Below are 21,610 nucleotides of genomic sequence, written 5' to 3' on the forward strand. Positions count from 1 at the left end.
ATGCCTCTGCTCTTTCAGGTTTTTGTTCACTGAATTACTATCCAGTTAATTAGCACAATGTTCTCCATTTAGGTTGTGCTCAATTGTTTTATGTTTGTAAATTAGCCAGCTTTAAAGGCTAACATTAAAGAGATCACTAAACAATACATTTAATCATTCTGAGGAAAGGTCATTCAAACCGAAATGTTAACTCGGATTTCTATCCACAGACACTGCCAGACTTGCTGAGATTCTCCAGTAATTTCTATTTTTGTCTCTGAACTACAGCATCCACAGTTCTTTCAGTTTCTAATATATTTAATTCAGTAGAAAGACAGCTCTTGATTCAAGCAAGCTAGTCCCAATTATTCATATGGTCCTCAATTATCTTGATAAGGTTGGACATGGAAACAATAAATCCAGAATGAGAGAACGCTATTAAAAAATCAGGGGTCACCCTTTTAGAATAGAGATGAAGTTAATTTTATTTCGGTGGGTTAAGTGGTTTTGGAACTTTTTGTCTCAGAAAGCAAAGTGGGGACAGTGAATATTTTTAAACAGATCTGCAACCAATCCACACCAGCCAACATGCGACCAATCAGAACCAGTCACTGTGCATGCAGTACAGGGCCGACCACTGTGCTCCCAGTCCAGGACCAGTAACTGTGCACCCAGACCAGGGCCGACCACAGCGCACCCAGTCCAGGGCTGACCACTGTGTTCTCAGTCCAGGACTGACCACTGAGCACCCAGTCCAGCATTGCCCACTGTGCACCCAGTCCAACATCGCCAACGGTGCACCCAAACCAGGTCCAGCCACTGTGCACCCAGTTCAGGACCAGTCACTATGCACTCAGTCCAGGACTGACCACTGTGCACCCAGTCCAGGACTGACCACTGTGCACCCAGTCCAACATCGCCAACTGTGCACCCAAACCAGGACCAGCCACTGTGCACCCAGTCCAGGAACGACCACTGTGCACCCAGTCCAGGAACGACCACTGTGCTCCCAATCCAGGACCGACCACTGTGCTCCCAGTCCAAGACTGACCACTGTGCTCCCAGTCCAAGACTGACCACTGTGCTCCCAGCCCAAGACCAGTCACTGTGAACGCAGTCCAGGATCAGCCACTATGAACCCAGTCCAGGACCACCCACTGTGAACCTAGTCCAGGACCGCACACTGTGCACCCAGTACAGGGCCAGACACTGTGCACCCAGTCCAGGACCACTCACTATGCACTCAGTCCAGGACCGACCACCGTGCACCCAGTCCAGGACTGACCACTGTGCACCCAGTACAGGTCCAGCCACTGTGCACCCAGTCCAGGACCAGTCACTATGCACTCAGTCCAGGACCGACCACTGTGCATCCAGTCCACATCCAGCCACTGTGCACCCAGTCCAGGACTGACCACTGTGCATACAATCCAGGATCGACCACTGTGCACCCGGTCCAGAACCGACCACTGTGCACCCAGTCCAGGTCCAGCCACTGTGAACCCAGTCCAGGTCCAGCCACTGTGCACCCAGTCCAGGACCAGTCACTGTGCTCCCAGTCCAGGACCGACCACTGTGCACCCAGTCCTGGACTGTCCACTGTGCATCCAGTCCAGGACCGATAACTGTGCAATCAGTCCAGGACCAGCCACTGCGAACCCAGTCCAGGACTGCCCACTGTGAACCCATTCCAGGACCGCCCACAGTGCACCCAGTCCAGGGCCAGTCACTGTGCACCCAATCCAGGACCACTCACTATGCACTCAGTCCAGGACCGACCACCGTGCACCCAGTCCAGGACTGACCACTGTGCACCCAGTCCAGGACTGACCACTGTGCACCCAGTGCAGGTGCAGCCACTGTGCACCCAGTCCAGGACCAGTCACTATGCACTCAGTCCAGGACCGACCACTGTGCATCCAAGTCCAGGAATGACCACAGTGCTTCCAGTCCAGGACTGACCACAGTGCATCCAGTCCACATCCAGCCACTGTGCACCCAGTCCAAGTCCAGTCACTATGCACTCAGTCCAGGACTGACCACTGTGCACTCAGTCCAGGACTGACCAGTGCGCTCCCAGTCCAGGACTGACTACTGTGCATTCAGTCCAGGATCGACCACTGTGCACCCAGTCCAGGACTGACCACTGTGCACCCAGTACAGGTCCAGACACTGTGCACCCAGTCCAGGACCAGTCACTATGCACTCAGTCCAGGATCGACCACTGTGCACCCAGTCCAGGACTGACCACTGGGCACCCAGTCCAGGACTGACCACTGGGCACCCAGTCCAGGGCTGACTACTATGCACACAGGCCAACATCGCCCACTGTGCACCCAGACCAGGATCAGCCATTGTGCTCCCAGTCCAGGACCGACCACTGTGCTGCCAATCCAGGACTGACCACTGTGCATCCAGTCCAGCATCGCCCACTGTGCACCCAGACCAGGACCAGCCACTGTGCTCCCAGTCCAGGATCGACTACTGTGCACCCAGACCAGGAACAGCCACTGTGCTCCCAGTCCAGGATCGACTACTGTGCATCCAGACCAGGACCAGCCACTGTGCTCCCAGTCCAGGATCGACTACTGTGCACCTAGTCCAGGACCAGTCACTGTGCAACCAGTCCAGGATCAGCCATTGTGCTCCCAGTCCAGGATCAGCCATTGTGCTCCCAGTCCAGGACCGACCACTGTGCACCCAGTCCAGGACCGACCACTGTGCACCCAGTCCAGGACCGACCACTGTGCTCCCAGTCCAGGACCGACCACTGTGCTCCCAGTCCAGGACCGACCAGTGCGCTCCCAGTCCAGGACCGACCACTGTGCTCCCAGTCCAGGACCGACCAGTGCGCTCCCAGTCCAGGACCGACCACTGTGCACCCAGTACAGGTCCAGCCACTGTGCACCCAGTCCAGGACCAGTCACTATGCACTCAGTCCAGGACCGACCACCGTGCACCCAGTCCAGAACTGACCACTTTGCACCCAGTCCAGAACTGACCACTTCGCACCCAGTCCAGGACTGACCACTGTGCACTCAGTCCAGGACTGACCACTGTGCACTCAGTCCAGGGCCGACCACTGTGCACCCAGTCCAACATCGCCCACTGTGCACCCAGACCAGGATCAGCCATTGTGCTCCCAGTCCAGGACCGACCACTGTGCTCCCAGTCCAGGACTGACCACTGCGCTCCCAGGCCAGGACTGACCACTGCGCACCCAGTCCAGCATCACCCACTGTGCACCCAGTTCAGGTCCAGTCACTGTGCACTCAGTCCAGGACCGACCACTGTGCATCCAGTCCAACATCGCCCACTGTGCACCCAGACCAGGACCAACCACTGTGCTCCCAGTCCAGGATCGACTACTGTGCACCTAGTCCAGGACCAGACACTGTGCAACCAGTCCAGGACCAGTCACTATGCACTCAGCCCAGGACCGCCCACTGTGCACCCAGTCCAGGACTGACCACTGTGCACCCAGTACAGGTCCAGTCACTATGCACTCAGTCCAGGACTGACCACTGCGCACCCAGTCCAGCATCACCCACTGTGCACCCAGTTCAGGTCCAGTCACTGTGCACTCAGTCCAGGACCGACCACTGTGCATCCAGTCCAACATCGCCCACTGTGCACCCAGACCAGGACCAACCACTGTGCTCCCAGTCCAGGATCGACTACTGTGCACCTAGTCCAGGACCAGACACTGTGCAACCAGTCCAGGACCAGTCACTATGCACTCAGCCCAGGACCGCCCACTGTGCACCCAGTCCAGGACTGACCACTGTGCACCCAGTACAGGTCCAGTCACTATGCACTCAGTCCAGGACTGACCACGGTGCACTCAGTCCAGGACTGACCAGTGCGCTCCCAGTCCAGGACTGACTACTGTGCATTCAGTCCAGGACCGACCACTGTGCACCCAGTCCAGGACTGACCACTGTGCACCCAGTCCAGGACCGACCACTGTGAACCCAGTCCAGGTCCAGCCACTGTGCACCCAGTCCAGGACCAGTCAATGTGCACTCAGTCCAGGACCGACCACTGTGCACCCAGTCCAGGACTGACCACTGTGCACCCAGTCCAGGACCGACCTCTGTGCACCCAGTCCAGGACCAGTCACTATGCACCCAGTCCAGGACCAGTCACTGTGCTCCCAGTCCAGGACTGACCACTGTGCACCCAGTCCAGGACCAGCTATTGTGCACCCAGACCAGGACCGACCACTGTGAACCCAGTCCAGGACTGACCACTATGCACCCAGTTCAGAACTGACCACTTCGCACCCAGTCCAGGACTGACCACTGTGCATACAGTCCAGGATTGACCACTGTGCTCTCAGTCCAGGACTGACCACTGCGCACCCAGTCCAGCATCGCCCACTGTGCACCCAGTTCAGGTCCAGTCACTGTGCTCCCAGTCCAGGACTGACCACTGTGCACCCAGTCCAGGACCAGCTATTGTGCTCCCAGTCCAGGATCGACTACTGTGCACCTAGTCCAGGACCAGTCACTGTGCACTCAGTCCAGGACCGACCACTGTGCACCCAGTCCAGAACTGACCACTTCGCACCCAGTCCAGGACCGACCACTGTGCTCCCAGTCCAGGACTGACCACTGCGCACCCAGTCCAACATCGCCCACTGTGCACCCAGTTCAGGTCCAGTCACTGTGCACTCAGTCCAGGACCGACCACTGTGCACTCAGGCCAACATCGCCCACTGTGCACCCAAACCAGGACCAGTCACTGTGCTCCCAGTCCAGGATCGACTACTGTGCACCTAGTCCAGGACCAGTCACTATGCATCCAGTCCAGGACCGACCACTGTGCACCCAGACCAGGACCAGCCACTGTGCTCCCAGTCCAGGACTGACCACTGTGCACCCAGTCCAGGACTGACCACTGTGCACCTAGTCCAGGACTGACCACTGTGCACCCAGTCCACATCCAGCCACTGTGCACCCAGTCCAGGACCAGTCACTGTGCACCCAGTCCAGGGCCGACCATTGTGCACCCAGACCAGGACCAGCCACTGTGCATACAGTCCAGGATCGACCACTGTGCACCCAGTCCAGGACTGACCAGTGCGCACCCAGTCCAGGACCGACCACTGTGCACCCAGTCCAGGTCCAACCACTGCGCACGCAATCCAGCACCGCCCACCATGCAGCCAGTCCAGGACCAGCCACTGTGCACCCAGTCCAGCACCGCCCACCGTGCACCCAGTCCAGGATCGACCACTGTGCACCCAGTCCAGGATCGACCACTGTGCACCCAGTCCAGGACTGACCACTATGCACCCAGTCCTGAACTGACCACTGTGCACCCAGTCCAGGTCCAGCCACTATGCACCCAGTGCAGTTCCAGTCACTATGCACTCAGTTCAGGACTGACCACTGTGCACCCAATCCAGGTCCAGCCACTGTGCACCCAGTCCAGGACTGACCACTGTGCTCCCAGTCCCGGATCGAGCACTGTGCACCCAGTCCAGGACCGACCACTGTGCAACCCCATCCAGGACCGACCACTATGTAACCCAGTCCAGGATCAACCACTGTGCACCCAGTCCAGGATCGACCACTGTGCACCCAGTCCAGGACCAGCCACCTGCAACCAGACCACAGTCACTCAGCTGCAGCAGCCAACTGCTAGCCACGACTTCCCAGGTAATATGCAGTAACAAACCTCCAGCATCTGGCATGCAGTCAGCAGAAGAATGGTGGGAAGATTCAGGTGCCGCAACTTAGTAGATGTCCTGTAGTTAGAATCAAGAGTGAAAGAGACAGCAGCACTGATATGGTTGCCAATAATAGCAAGTTTCTTAATTAATGCAGAGTTGGCACAGAAACAAGAAAAAGGCTCAACATTTCCATTATCAGTCCACTCTTTCAGCAAAAGCCCACCATAAGCACCACCAAACCCTCAAACTTTCGATGCTTACAGAAAATTCTAAATGTTGTAAATGACCTGGGTTTAAATTTGCCACCATAAGTACAAACCTCGATCACTTTTTTTGGTGTGATGCACTTTGTTGATGTCAAAATCTGAAATTACACTTCGTGTTAGGATTGATATTTGGCTTTCAAAACTGACTGTGCGTGAGAAACATAAAAGATAATAACAGGTTGCGGATTCGCCAAACGTTCAATTTTCTGAGGATTAGCAATCTCAAACAAGTTGGCACCCTAACACATTTCTTTGACAAAAGTAGGGAGCTCTGCATGTCCGAAAGGGGATTCCACTCAGGGCTCCCTCAGGAATGTAAGCAATAATTTCATTCTGACAGTATTTTCATAGAGTATAAGTGTCAGAGGACACATGTCTTTTCAACGTAGTCAGCTGCTGTATTCTGAAATTTAAAGGTTCTTACAACTATATTAACAGTTCTACATTAAGAACATTAGGCATGATGTTAGGGTGCTGGGATGGTAAGATGCTGTTTGTTTAGGGGGGATATGGTGCCAGGTAAGTAGGTGCTATGTGGAGAGATGAGTCAGATCCCAAGGGTGGATGCCTGAAGGGTAAGGGGTATTGTGCCAGGTACATAAGGTGCCATTGTTCATAGTGTGCCAGGTGAGTAAGGTGCAAGTTGAGTAGAGGGTAGGGAGCAAGAGAGCAAGGTGGGCAAGGTAACTGATGTAGTGTTTAGGGTAGGTCAGGTGGGGTGGGGATAAAAGAGATTGGGTGGGAGCAGGGAGTTGGGTCGGGTCCAGCTGGGGAGACAGTTGTGTTAGGTTTTGCCTGCTTGCTGAGGAAGTTGGAGTAAAGGGAGAGGGTGGGAACAAATGACACTGGTCTTGTGAAGCATTCAGATCATGGAGTGGGGCTGTGGAGTCAGGTCCAGTAGGCGGGGATAAAGGGAGTTATAAATGAATTGGGGCAAGTGTTCTTGGAAATGAATGGCAGAAGTGTGACGTCACTTTCATAAACTAGGTCATTAATAGCTTGATGTTCCTGTGTAACCATTTTACCTCATTTCATTGGAACAATCCAAAGCCTACGATTTAAATGGAGACTTTGAGGGCTCCATGTGTCATAGGATTGCCCAGGGAAAAATTCAATCTCCCAGGGAATTTCCCCCAGAATACCAATGGGGATTCAGCAAAGTTCCCACACACAACTCTCCTATCCACGCTGACATAACAGCTGCCTGGCCAATGGAAAATCTTGGCAAAAACTTGTTTTTATCTCTCCACCCATGCTGCCAAAACTGTTGAACATTTCCATCATGACCTATTCATATTACTGCACCCATTTTGCGCTAGTTATACCTAATGGAGCAATCAGGCTGCAACTACTATACTGAAAACAAAAGTTCTTAAAGTACTAGCCAGGTCTATACTGCATTGTTGTTGTCTACTGCTTTCTGAAACAAGTGGAGACATTCTTGCCTACTTTCAAGCAGAAGCTGAACTCTTCCCATCAATGTCCAAATGCACACTGCATTTACAATATCGTCAAAATCTTGAGAGATCTTTGTCACCATTTGAAGTTAAACTGAAGCTGGCATTAAGCGGAGACAATATTAGACTACCTCCTTCAAGGGAGCATTGCCAAAATGCCAGGCTCCTGTAGTTAAATTACTATTTATCTGTCATTTTGGCATTGAACAAAGTACCATATCCACATGAAAGTGAATCACAATGAGCCCATGCAATTTAGACAAGTAAAAAGCAGAGAGGAAAGGAAATGCTTTGTGCTTCAGCTATTTCCCCCTCAAGAAGTACCACAAAAAATAACTTCTGCATCCCTTCTCTGCATACTAACTCTTTATTTATTTTGGTCAAAAATCTGTCAGCTCCAAATATCCATGTTGGAATAAAGAAGGTGAAGCAGAATATTTTCCATCCAGAATGAAATCAGCACATGCAGAATGACCCAATATTTTGGATATGTCAAAGGAAACACATTGATTTTAGTCAGTCTGACAGAATCAATCAGTAATCCACACCCGCACCCTCTCCCCATCTCCCCACACCTTGTTCATTTAGCAGGAACGTATCACAATAAAATATTAGCACAATTTTCCACTGCAGTGTGCTGCATATTTCCATGACAAGGAATTAGCAAAATGTAAATTACTGCACATAATAATTATTTCTAACTTTATTCTTAATAGGATTTCACTAAGTACATTTTCACTGTTCTACATTCCATTTCAGTGTTTGAAGAAATCACTGTTTCTTTACAGTGTTGACCTTGAAGCAAGATCTCATTTATGTCCTGGAAACTGTCTTGGAAACTAAAAACTTTGCATGTTAAACTTTGCAGAAAGAATGAGCTCTTTGTAACCTGATTCATGCTGCACAACGTATTGAGAAATACCAATAACTCCAGTTTTGAATGCTCAAAGTTTGGAGCACACTGCACATGGGGAGATTTTGATTAGATTAGATTCCCTACTGTGTGGAAACAGGCCTTTCAGGCCAACTAGTCCACACCGACCCTCCAAAGAGTAACCCACCCAGACCCATTTCCCTCTGACTAATGCATCTAACACTATGGGCAATTTAGCATGACCAGTTCACCTGACCTGCACATCTTTGGACTGTGGGAGGAAACCGGAGCACCTGGAGGAAACCCACGCAGACACTGGGAGAACGTACAAACTCCACACAGTCGCGCAAGGCTGGAATCGAACCTAGGACCCTGGTGCTGAGAGGCAGCAGGGCTAACCACTGAGCCACCATGCTGCCCTTTTATGTGTCTTTATAAATAGAAAGTACCACTCTTTCATGAAATGGACTAGATTGTAGTCCAACTGGTTTATCTGGAAGTATAAGCTTTTAGAACATTGCTCCTTCATCAGCTAGCTCGCTGACAAAGGAACAGCACTCCAAAAGCTTGTATTTCTAAATTCACCTGTTGGACTCTAACCTGGTGCTGTATGATTTTTAACTTTGTCCACCCCAGTCCATTACCAGCACCTCCACATCATGAAATGGACTGTAGGTGCAGTACAGAGAGTGAGAACCTGCACAAAATTTTGCAATTTTGGAGTTGGATAGTGTTTTGATTTAGATTTTTTTTAGATTTAATTGCCATGTGTACTCAAATTAAGAAGTACAGCAAAAAGTGTGTAATGCCGCCACATATGGCACCATCTTAGGTACCAAGGTACCTCGGTACAAAAGGACACTTAGGTACAAAGAAGAAAGAGAACTGAGAGTTAAATAGTTAACATTACTTCATAGATTAGTAGAAAAACAAAGGAATAGGTAATAGTTTACATTTAGGTTTATTGTAGTTTAAACTAGGAAAATAAAGGAATAAGTTAAAAGTTGAACAGTCTTTGATGAGTCCTCCGCTTATCTCATTCTCTGGGGAGATCTGAGCTGTCTGTTCTTGATATTGCCGGGACTGCAGCCTCTCCAATCTCTCTGGTGCCTCAGGAACATGCCCAGGCAGGATCCAATCGCACGCCGAGCCAAGATACTGCCATGTGTCGCTGAGGGATCAGCTAACATACCACTGAGAGATCATGTCGTTAAATAATGTACATGAAGAGATAAAAACATTTCCATTTTAAATCGATGACTAAGCCAAAGCATATCATCAAAATATCATATGCTTTGTACATAGTAATTGTCAAATGGATCCAACACTATTCTCTTATGCGAAGCCTTTGATTTTTTACTGGGTTACAGTTCCGTAAGCCTTGGGATTTCAAATACCTCGACAAGTAGCCATCATTCACGTGGGAGCCTTGACAGTAAATGCCAGCAGTTTATTTATTGTTGGACATCACAGCAGAGATGTGTGCACATCTCCATATTCATATACTCACTCACCAGTAAGAGTCAATAGATTGTGACATTATCAATAGCCCTTAAGAAGTCTCCTCTTCTGAACCTGAGATGTTGAGATTAGATGAGCTAAGTCAACACAAAGCTCATGAGCAAAGGGAAACAGTTCACTTACTAATCTAGCTGAGTCAGCAGGAATGCAAACTGAAGTGTTATCCTACTTTAATTTATGTGCAACTTGGATTCTAAGAAGATTCTCTTTCTCTGAGATAGTTATTCTCCAATTATAAAATGAATGCCATTACTTAAACAGCTCTTCAAAATATGCAAGGGATTTCAGAATTTCTAGCCCACATCTCTTGCAGTTCCAAAGAAAGAATAGTTACAGTATATGTTATCAAGGAGTCTCAGTGCTAGGAATGGAAACCTAACTATTTCAAAGACTCAGGGCCAGAGACAAGCAAACATAGGAGACAGTGAAGACTGCAGGTGCTGAAGATCAGAGTCAAGAGTGTGGTGCTGAAAAAGTACAGCAGGTCAGGCAGCATCTGAGGAGCAAGAGGATCGACGTTTCAGGTAAAAGTCCTTGACAAGTGAAGCACTAAACTTCTCTGGTCCAAAAATATGTCTCACTTGAGATCAAAGCAAGCTACTGTTACAAGGCAGTTAGTCCTCCGTAATGTTTAGGAGAAGGTGATGACATAGTGGTATTGTTATAGGTAGCAATACACTAACAATCCTGAATTGCAGGTAACTTCTAGGGGACCCAGGTTCAAATTCTACCATGGAAGAAGGTGAAATTTTAATTCAATAATAATCTGGAATTCAAAGATAATGGTCTCATGGTCATCCACTGAATGTCACAAAAACCCATTTAGTTTATTAATGTCTTCAAGGGAAGGAAAACCTACCATCCTTACCTGGTTTGGCCTGCATGTAACACCAAGCCCACATCCATATTGCAAAAGCTTAACTGTCCTCTGAAATAGCCTAGCAAGGCACTTAGTTGTAGTAACTCCTACAGAGGAGAAAGTGAGGACTGCAGATGCTGGAGATCAGAGCTGAAAACGTGTTGCTGGAAAAGCGCAGCAGGTCAGGCAGCGTCCAAGGAATAGGAGAATCGACGTTTCGGGCATGAGCCCTTCTTCAGAAATGAGGAAAGTGTGCCAAGCGGGCTACAATAAAAGGTAGGGAGGAGGGATGTGGGGGAGGAGCGTTGGAAATGCGATAGGTGGAAGGAGGTTAAGGTGAGGGTGATAGGCCGGAGTGGGGTGGGGGCGGAGAGGTCAGGAAGAAGATTGCAGGTTAGGAAGGTGGTGCTGAGTTCGAGGGTTGGGACTGAGACAAGGTGGGGGGAGGGGAAATGAGGAAACTGGAGAAATCTGAGTTCATCCCTTGTGGTTGGAGGGTTCGTAGGCGGAAGATGAGGTGTTCTTCCTCCAGCCGTCGTGTTGCTATGGTCTGGCGATGGAGGAGTCCAAGGACCTGCATGTCTTTGATGGAGTGGGAGGGGGAGTTGAAGTGTTGAGCCACGGGGTGGTTGGGTTGGTGGTCCGGGTGTCCCAGAGGTGTTCTCTGAAACATTCCGCAAGTAGGCGGCCTGTCTCCCCAATATAGAGGAGGCCACATCGGGTGCAGCGGATGCAGTAAATGATGTGTGTGGAGGCGCAGGTGAATTTGTGGCGGATATGGAAGTATCCTTTGGGGCCTTGGAGGGAATTAAGGGGGGAGGTGTGGACGCAAGTTTTGCATTTCTTGCGGTTGCAGGGGAAGGTGCCGGGAGTGGAGGTTGGGTTGGTGGGGGTTGTGGACCTGATGAGGGAGTCATGGAGGGAGTGGTCTTTTCGGAATGCTGATAGGGGAGGGGAGGGAAACACAACGGCTGGAGGAAGAGCACCTCATCTTCTGCCTACGAACCCTCCAACCACAAGGGATGAACTCAGATTTCTCCAGTTTCCTCATTTCCCCTCCCCCCCCCACCTTGTCTCATTCCCAACCCTCAAACTCAGCACCACCTTCCTAACCTGCAATCTTCTTCCTGACCTCTCCGCCCCCACCCCCACTCTGGCCTATCACCCTCACCTTAACCTCCTTCCACCTATCACATTTCCAACGCCCCTCCCCCACATCCCTCCTCCCTACCTTTTATCTTAGCCCGCTTGGTACACTTTCCTCATTTCTGAAGAAGGGTTCATGCCCGAAACGTCGATTCTCCTGCTCCTTGGATGCTGCCTGACCTGCTGTGCTTTTCCAGAAACACATTTTCAGCTCTGTAACTACTACAGAGCCTGAAAGAAGGAATGAAATCAGGTAACCTGGTATTGGCTAAAGCACTGGAAATGACACTAGTGAACTCAGCCCTGTCAACCTTGCTAAGTCCTCCTCACTAACATCTGGGGACTACTGCCAAAATCGAGAGACCTGTCTCACAAACTAGCCAAACAAAAGCCTGACACAATCATACTCAAGGAATCATATTACAGACAATGTCTCAGACAAAACCATTACCATCTCTCATTGTGTATTGTCTCACTCGCAAGATGGAAACAGAGATGGGAGCACAGTGGTATTCAGATGGGAGAGAGTTTTCCAGACAATCATCAACATTGACTATGGATTGTGGCCTCCTCCAAAGGGCCCCAACATTGCAGATGAGAGTCTTTAATCAATTTGATTCACACCTTATAACACCATGAAATAGTCAAAGGTACTGGATATTACAAAGCCAATGGCCCTGACAACACACCAGCAACTGGTACTGAAGATATGTATTCCAGAACTTGTCTCACCCCTAGCCAAGCTTTTCAGTACAGTTACAACACTGACAACTACCTGACAATGTGGAAAATTGCCAAAGTATGTCCTGCACACAAAATGCAAGACAAATCTAACCCAGCTAATTACTGCCCCATCAATCGACTCTCCATCATTAGTAAAGTTATGGAAGGTTTCATAACAGTGCTATCAAGCAGCATCGCTCAGCTTGGATTCCATCAGGACCACTCAGCCCCCAACCTCATTACAGCCTTGGTTCAAATATAGAGCTGAATTCCAGCGGGGAGGTGAGAGTGACAGCCCTTGACATCAAGGTTGCATTTGACCAAGCGTGGCATGAAGGAGTCTTAGCAAAACAAGAGTAAGTGGGAATCAGGGGGAAAATGCTCCACTGGTAAGAGTTGTATCTGGCACAAAGGAAGATAATTGTGTTTGTTGGAGGTCAGCTCCAGGGCACCTCCAACGGAGTTCCTAGGCCCAACCATCTTCAGCTGTTTCATCAATTACTTTCCCTCCAGCTTGAGATAAGAGGAGGGATATTTGCTGATGATTCTACAATGTTCAGCACCATTTGCAACTCCTCAGATACTGAAGCAGTCCATGTCCAAATGCAGTAAGATCTAAATCGTATCCAAGTTTGAGCTATCAACTAGCAAGCAATGTTTACATTACAGAAGTGCCAAGCAATTGAGCAAGATAAAATCTAACCATCACTCCTTGACATTCAATTGCATTACCAGCACAGAGTACACCATCATCAATATCATGGAGTCATCATTGACCAGAATCTGATCTGAACTAACCACATAAATAATGTAGCTACAAGAGCAAATGACAGAAAAGGAACTCATGGTAACATAGAATCTCTAGAGTCTGGAAACAGACCCTTCAGCCCAACAAGTCCATACCCACCCTCCGAAGAGTAACCTACCCAGACCCATTCCCCCTACCCTATATTTACCCTGACTAATGCACCTAATCAAATCCCTGAACGCTATGGGCAATTTAGCACAGTCAATTCACCTGACCTGCACGTCGTTGGACTGTGAAAGGAAACCAGACCACCTGGAGGAAACCCACCCAGACACTGGGAGGGTGTGCAAACTCCACAGACAATTGCCTGAAGCTGGAATCAAACCTGGGTCCTTGGCATTGTGAGGCAGCAGTGCTAACCACTGAGCCACCGTGCCACCCCATTCTGTAGCAATTAACTCACCTCTCGACTCCCCAAAACCTGTCCACTATCTACAAGGCACAAGTCAGGAATGTGATGGAATACTACCCAATTGCTTGGATGTTTGCCGCTCCAGCAATATCTAAGAAGCTTGCCAACAAGCTTGATTGGCACCAGACGAACATACATTCACTCCCTCTACCACCTCTGCTCAGTAGCAACAGCGTGCACTGTCAAAATTCACCTTCCACATTCCTGCCCACCACTATCTAGAATGGAACAGTAATTTATTATCACATGCATTTCTACAAAATAAAAGGAAACATTTATGAGTCATCATACCATGGTGCCTGTATTAATGACAGAAATCATAGATAAGAACAAAAAAGTAAATATTAAGACAGAGTTCATCTCAGATCAATTTCATTTCCGGAAAAGTCATTTAAGATGACGAACACTGGAATACCCAGAAGCTGCAACTGAAGAAGACCTCCACGCCGGGACAAGACCATTAAACCTGGAGACTGCCATGCCAAACCGATACTGCCCCTCCGAGACAAGACCTTCACAATGGGAGACCACCGCTCCAGGCTGGAGTACAAGGCCTCTACACTGGGACGGAACCTACACACCAGGACAAGACCTCAACACCAGGCTACTGGAATACCTGGAAACTGATGCTGAAGAAGACCTCCACACTGATAAGAACTTCACGTCGGGATAAGACCACCAATCCTAGAGACCGCCACACCAAGCCGAGACAGCCCATCCGAATGAGGCTGTCACAATGGAAGACTGCAGTGCCAGGCCAAGACTACCGCATCAGGCCAAGACCTCAATGCCAGGCTGAGAACACCATGCCAAGCAAAGACCGCTTCACCAGGCCAAGACTGCTGCACCAACCAAGTCTGCTGCACCAACCAAGTCTGCTGCACCAGGCCATACTCTCCATGCCAGGTCAAAACCACCATGCCAGGCCAAGACCACTGTACCAGGCCAAGGCCATCATGCCAGGCCAACACTGCCATGCCAGGCCATGACTGCCATGGCCAGCCAAGACTGCTGCACCAGGCCAAGACTACCATGCCAAGCCAACTCCTCCATGTCAGGTCAAAACCACCATGCCAGGCTCATACTGCTGCGCTGGGCTGGAAACCTCTTCACTGGTCGTAGGCTGGGAGAAAATACTTTCCACTGAATGAGTTAAAAAAGGTAATAAATGGAAATGTTAAGAAAAAGCAGAGACAGAAAAACAAAGTAAAAAGCAGCTGGAGTAGATGAGCTCCTGAGCTCAGAAGCCTTCCAGCTGGGCTGCTATATCGCCACCATCTTCCTTCTTAGACGGACAAGGGCAGCACATACTTAAGAACAACATCATCTTCAAAATCCCTATGAGCCACTCACTGTCCTGACTTGGAAATATATTGTCATTCCTTCAGTATCACTCAGGCAAAGTCATGGAACTCCCTCCCTAATGGCATGCTGGGTCTACTTACACTGAATGGGTTTCAGGAGTTCAAGAATGCAGCTCACCACCACCTTCGCAGGGCAACCAGGAATGGGTAATAAATGATGGCCCAGCCGGCACAGGCCAATTTCCATGAACAATACAGAGATAGTAGTTTTGTGTTGACAACCACACCTTCACTTGTCAAGCTTTGAATGTCAAGCCTTTCGATTCATAGCCTCCAGAAAACATTCTCTTTGTTCTCCATTCATGTAATACCTGAATATTGAATGCAGCATATAGGTGTCGGTTGGTTTGAAACAGCAGCTCTTGTATGAAGTCTGCTTGGTGCCAGACTGTTCAGTGGGTATTCTTTGCTAACTCCCCTATGGAGAATCAAAGCATTATGATTTAGCAACAAGGATTCAATTAGAAATACAGGAACAGTTTCAAAGGTTAAACATGCTCTAGACCTTCTTGGTGATCAATACCATTTCTTCCCTTAATTATTGGAAAAGTGTGGGGTGAAATTAGGCAAGGCTCAGACACAAAACATCTAGCAGCGAACTTGTACAGGACTGAATATTGAATATGATAGAATATCCTTGGTTAGAGACAAAAAAACTGCAGATGCTGGAATCCAAAATAGACAGGCAGGAGACTGGAAGAACACAGCAAGCCAGGCAGCATCAGAAGGTGGAGAAGTCGATGTTTTGGGTGTAACCCTTCTTCAGGATTGGGGGTGGGTGTAAGGGGAGCTGCAGATCATTGGGGTGACAGGTGCAGGGTGGTGAAGTGAGGATAGGTGAAGACAGCTAGAAGGTACAACCTGGTTGGTCAATGGGAGGAATGAATCCAGTAGGTGACTGGGAGGAGTGGGAGGGGGATGGACTGGGAAGGGAGTCGGGAGATGGGAAGAGAGGCTATTTGAAATTGGAGAACTCAATGTTGAGTCCTCCAGGCTGTAGGCTGCTCAGGTGGAAGATGAGGTGTTGTTCCTCCAATTTGCGGTTTGGTTCATTGTGACAATGGAGGAGGCCAAGGATGATCATGTCGGAAAAGGAGTGGGAAGGGGAATTAAAATGGGCGGTGACTGGGAAGTCCGGTCGGCCTCTGCGGGCCCGACTGAGATGCTCGGCGAACCATTAAGTTTACGGAAAGTTAGGGAACAGTTCACCGAGCATCTCAGCCAGGCCCGCAGGGGCCAACCGGACCTCCAAGTTACCGCCCATTTCAATTCCCCTTCCCACTCCCTTTCCGACATGACCATCCTTGGCCTCCTCCATTGCCACAAGCCAAACCACAATTGGAGGAAGAACACCTCATCTTCCATCTGGGCAGCCTACAGCCCGGAGGATCCAATATTGAGTTCTCCAATTTCAATTTATCTCCTTTCCTTTCCCCTGACTCCCTTCGCAGTCCCTCCCCAACCCTTACACTCCTCCCAGCCACCTACTGGATTCATTTCTCTGATTGACCAACCAGGTCGTACCCTTTGCCTGTCTTCATCTATCCCGACTGCACCACCCTGTCCCCTCCACTCCCTTTATCTGCAGCTCCCCCTCCACCCAACCAGAATCCTGAAGCAGGATTACACTGAAATGCCGACTTCTCCACCTCCAGATGCTGCCTGGGGGATGGACTAGGAAGGGAGTCGGGAGATGGGAAGAGAGGCTGTTCTTCCAGCATCCTGCCTATCTACTATCGTAGAATATTCGGCAAAATTAATTCCACTTGCTTTGCATTAATGCTGAATTGCGCCCCAATTTATTGTATCAAAATAGCATTCATTGTCACTGCACATTTGAATGGAAACATTGCTGATGATATGTCAGCAGAATTTCTGAAATTGTGAAAATACCAGTTGCTAATGATCAGTAAGAAATAAGGGGCTTCATTCATTAATATTTCCACCACATAAATATATACATATCATGCTTAATTTGCATGTACTTTCATGCTCTTCCCAGAATATTGGGAGGGACGATGACAAATAAGCAGGAACTGACCATTTTTCACAATTGCACAACAGCCACAATAATTTAAAATCAGATTTTAGAAATTAAGAAGACTTCCTTGCAGATAGTTTTCTTACGTCAAACTGTTAGTTTTCTCCTTCATCACTGAGCTGACAGATTTTGGGGGATTTACTTTAGGTGTGTACATGTTCAACCTGCAACAAAATCATTAGTGTTGTGTATTATTATCAAATCATAATTATTAGAATGAATGAAGACATAAAAAGTAAAAATACTGGACTTTTGAACCCATTATTCTGCAACTTAATCAAAGAATGCCTACAATGCAGAAAGAGGCTATTTGACCCATCGAGTCTGCACCAGCCCTCTAAAGAACATTCCTCACAGACCCACCCATCCACCCCCAATCCATGTAACATATGGCTATTCCATCTACCCTGCACATCCATGGACATTACAGGGCAATTTAGCATGGCTAATTCACCTAACCTACACACCTTTGGACTGCGTGAGGAAACTGAAGCACCCAGCAGAAACCCACATAAACATGGGAGAACATGGAAACTTCACATAAGCAGTCACCCCAGGCTGGAATGGAAACCAGGTCCCTGACACTGTGAGGCAACACTGCTAACTATTGAGATACTGTGATACCTGATGAGGATGAATTGCACCCTTTGGACAGATTTTCACCTGGCAAAAGTCGAAGCCTGTAAACCGTAGTGGTAACTCATATTAAATGTGTTTGCTCAACTATTTGGAGCTGAAATCTCATAGCTCGGCTTATGTATACCTACTTACAACAGGAATGGAAGAGAAGACTAAAAAGAGATGGTGACTTGGATTAATCGGTTCAGATCTTGCCTAGGAGTTTGTGGGAAGCTTGTTTGGAGGTTGAGCCTCTGTCTAGCAAACACAGACTTGATGCAGAAGAAGAAAAGCCAGCAAGGGAATATACAACTTCAAGTGTTCCCACAATATTCCCCTCAAATGGGCCTTTTGGGGTTTCATCAGCCAGTATGCTCAGAAGCAATAAGCATGTGGCCTCAGTGATAGCAGAAATGGGTCTCTCATTCATGTCCAAGCCTCATTTGGGTATGAAGAGTAGATCAGTGAAATATCTGTATGTGTGTGAGCCATGACACATAATAAACATCTTAGATGCTTGAAGCAATACTGTAAATGTCTAAACAATCAGCTGGACTTTCTTTCTTCAACTACGTTAAGAGGAACCTCAGCCAGATTTTTGTTGCAATCACACACAATAACTTCATGGATGACAATCATGGTAGTCACAAGTAAACGGACATCTTGAAAGGAGATGTGCATAAGATGTGGAAGGAGATGAGAGGTGATCAAAGAATCATTGTCATTACAACACCAAATTCCAACAATATCTTTGGGAGACAGTTCACTGGATACCCACACCATTCCCTCTTCTCCCAGCTGTTGTCACTTTCAGGATCTTCCACTAAAAGGGGATTTTAATAATGTATCAAGTCAAATGTATTGTTATGCACCATTGCAGCCAAACGCATGACAATAATGGGGTCCAGCTTGCTGAAATGGGAGAAGGCACTATTTTAATGTTAAACACCAGCCAAAGCTTAAAATCAATTACAGATACAATAATGGTTTTTAAAATAAAATGATAAAACCTTCGGTTAACATTCCGCACTTTGATAAGTGAGGCAGCATAGCTATAACCATTCTCCAGCTGGTCTTAAGTGGATTCCTCCATGTGCAAACCAGGCTCAGGGTTAGGATACACTACCAGAACAGAGTGAGCTTCAGAATAACCAAAGTGTACCCGCAATCTGCAACAGTGAAAAATCTCAGCTAAAATGCTACATTAATATTAGAAGTGACTTTTACCTTGGCGCTGCGGTGTAGCCAGAAGACTTCACTTTGGTATGAAACACAACTGGCTTGTCTTTTATACTGCTGGCAGCTAGTTTCAGGATTTCAAGATGGAAAAGATATATTATATTTTGCAAGAATATTAAGCTACAGTTGTCTTTCGTATTAATAATATTGAAGAAACACCATCATTCACAATAAGCATAAATGAAGAAAAAAGCTGCTATATCAGTGTTATCAGCACTTATCCAGTTAGTCAGCTAAGTAAAACAATAAATAGTAACAAAATAAAGACAATGGTAAGTTAAATAAATAACATTCTGATAAAGTATATGGTGGAGTCCACTCTTTAAGAACTTACTTTTTTGTTAAATCAACCTGTTCAGGGATGTCCTTACACACCTCTGCAGCAAGTGTGACTTGAATTTAGGCCTCTGGATCCAGAGGTAGGGACACTATTATCATGCCACAGGAGCCCTTATAAACACTTCACAAATTTGCGTGCCATCCTCTTTAGGATTTAATTTGTGCAGATTTTACAGCTTCAAGACAGTACTGTTACGGTATTGAGTTATTCTACAGAAATCATTACATTGTAATACAGTAATGCATTAATATCGTGGGACCACATTTGCATTATGGGGTTAAGCTACAGTATTATAATTTCATTATAGTATCAAGCTACAGTATTATAATACCATAAAAATGTTAAAATTCAGCACTGTGTTAGTTCAGTTAATTAATGTTTTAAAAATCATGTTTTGGTGAATTAATATATAAGTTTTATATCTTATGGACTAGGCCACAGCACTCAAAACATTCTTGAGCACACAACCCAGACCATAACTTTGCAATTTGTTTCAGTATGTGTACAGTGAAAATTACCCGGAGTAAGTTGGCGAGGTTCACTACTAGGTTTTAAACCAGACAGAAATTTATTCACAAAATTACACAATGAAACACAAAGAACAGAATAAAGAATCCCTGCAGAACTCAGCCTATCCAAACGAGACTTAATTATGTTGTTCCAAATATACACAACAAACCCAATAAGCAAACCATCTTTAAAAACAGTTTTAAAATGGAACATTGCTTACAAGTTGAAGTTAGAAGGGCAGAAAGAGAGAAGCCTGTTCTCGCAGTCCACTGCTGAACTCCTAACTAGTTCTGGACTCAACTGCTCAGCTAGAGAGCTGACCACGCCCTTTCATTACATCGATCACTTCTAAAACACGACCAATTTGACCTGAAGTTTCATCTGTTTACACATACGCCTTTCAAAATCCTTTTCATCTCTGTACCAGACTCGTCTAATCGGAGCCCAGCCCATTTAAGACCCCTCTGAAAGAAAATCAAGAACAGCTTGAGAAAAGGAACAGCTTTTAGAAAAAAAGGGACCAGCTTTGTGACATATAGCTGAGGATTTTTGTGATCTTACTGAAGCATACTAGACCCAGGGGTTTTTGATAATGTGGATACTGAAACAATGTTTAACCTGTGGGGAAGACTAGAACTAAGGGACACAATCTAAGAATAAGATGTCTCACTTTGAAGATGGTGAGAAAAAAGTTTTGGTTTCAGTGGGTTCTTTTCTCCAGAACGCAATGTCATTAAATTTATTCAAGGCTGACTTAGACAGATTTTTGATACACATGAAACTATTGGACCATGAGATGCAACCAGGGAAAAAATGAAGTTGAGACCACATCACATCAATCATCATATTATTGAGTGGTCCAATCCTGCTTTTAAGTTATATATTGCTATAATCCTGGTGTAATGGCACTAGACCAGACGATGCATTTTATGTACGATATGAAATTACATAATTTTTATGCTACAGTAATATTTTATTTTCAAAAATACCACAGATTTTTATCAGATAGATACATGACACACATTCAAGCAAAGCAACTTAGAAATGTGCCAGATACAGTCTTTGTTTCCATGTCTTCTCCCTACTAGCCGGATTAAGTCAATTCTGAGAGCACAGGCACATTTGGCAACATCAAGATAACTGTGTTGGTGATTCATGTTTCCTTTGGAACTGGCAAGTACACACAGGGATTCTTAACCAGCTGAAAATTTGCAGTCTACCAATCCTAGGTACTGGTAAATATTACTTATCTAACTAGTGCCACCTGTCCACCATAATCTTGCTTTGCAGAGATATCAGGAATTCACTTGCAGAACTAGAAAGTACAATCCATGGATTTTCTGTACTCTGTCATTCAATTATACAATTGCGAAGAAACAAATACCACAATTTCCCTCTAAACAAACTGTGTTTCTACTGGAGACAGTGGCTGAACTGTTTACAGGGACATGCTGAGTAACAAGGTAACATCAACTGAAATTGAATTTTACACACCATTCTTTCTCTTTCACAATGCGAATATATAAAAATGAGAAGTATCCTGATAATATTCCCTTATGATTTGGGGAATTAAATTTTCATGACATGAACTTCAGGAATCAGTCATCTCACACAATTCATAGCACATATGGAAACAGCATAGAAACATGACCTTAGGTTCAACATATCCATGCCAACCAGATATCCTAAATTAATCTAGTCCAATTTCCCTGCATTTGGTCCATATCGCTCTAAACCCTTCCTATTCATATACCCATCCAGATGCTTTTTCAA

At 46.9% G+C, this 21,610-nt stretch overlaps 1 protein-coding gene across 7 annotated transcripts in view; it reads right to left on the reverse strand.

Annotated features, from left to right (window-relative positions):
- Positions 1-21,610, reverse strand: part of wdr27 (WD repeat domain 27) — a 491,161-nt gene that overhangs the window by 428,521 nt on the left and 41,030 nt on the right. For all 7 annotated transcript variants that reach the window (XR_011961786.1, XM_072580377.1, XM_072580375.1 and 4 more), the window contains 3 exons: positions 18,976-19,051; positions 17,217-17,294; positions 15,401-15,507 (listed from right to left, as the gene is read on the reverse strand). Coding sequence is in view for 6 of the 7 variants with exons in the window: in XM_072580377.1 (XP_072436478.1) it covers positions 15,401-15,507; positions 17,217-17,294; positions 18,976-19,051 (261 nt within the window). In the remaining variant the exon portion in view is untranslated. The remainder of the gene's footprint in view (positions 1-15,400; positions 15,508-17,216; positions 17,295-18,975; positions 19,052-21,610) is intronic.

This window comes from Chiloscyllium punctatum, chromosome 11, assembly GCF_047496795.1.
Source record: "Chiloscyllium punctatum isolate Juve2018m chromosome 11, sChiPun1.3, whole genome shotgun sequence".
In the NCBI taxonomy this organism is placed as follows: domain Eukaryota; kingdom Metazoa; phylum Chordata; class Chondrichthyes; order Orectolobiformes; family Hemiscylliidae; genus Chiloscyllium; species Chiloscyllium punctatum.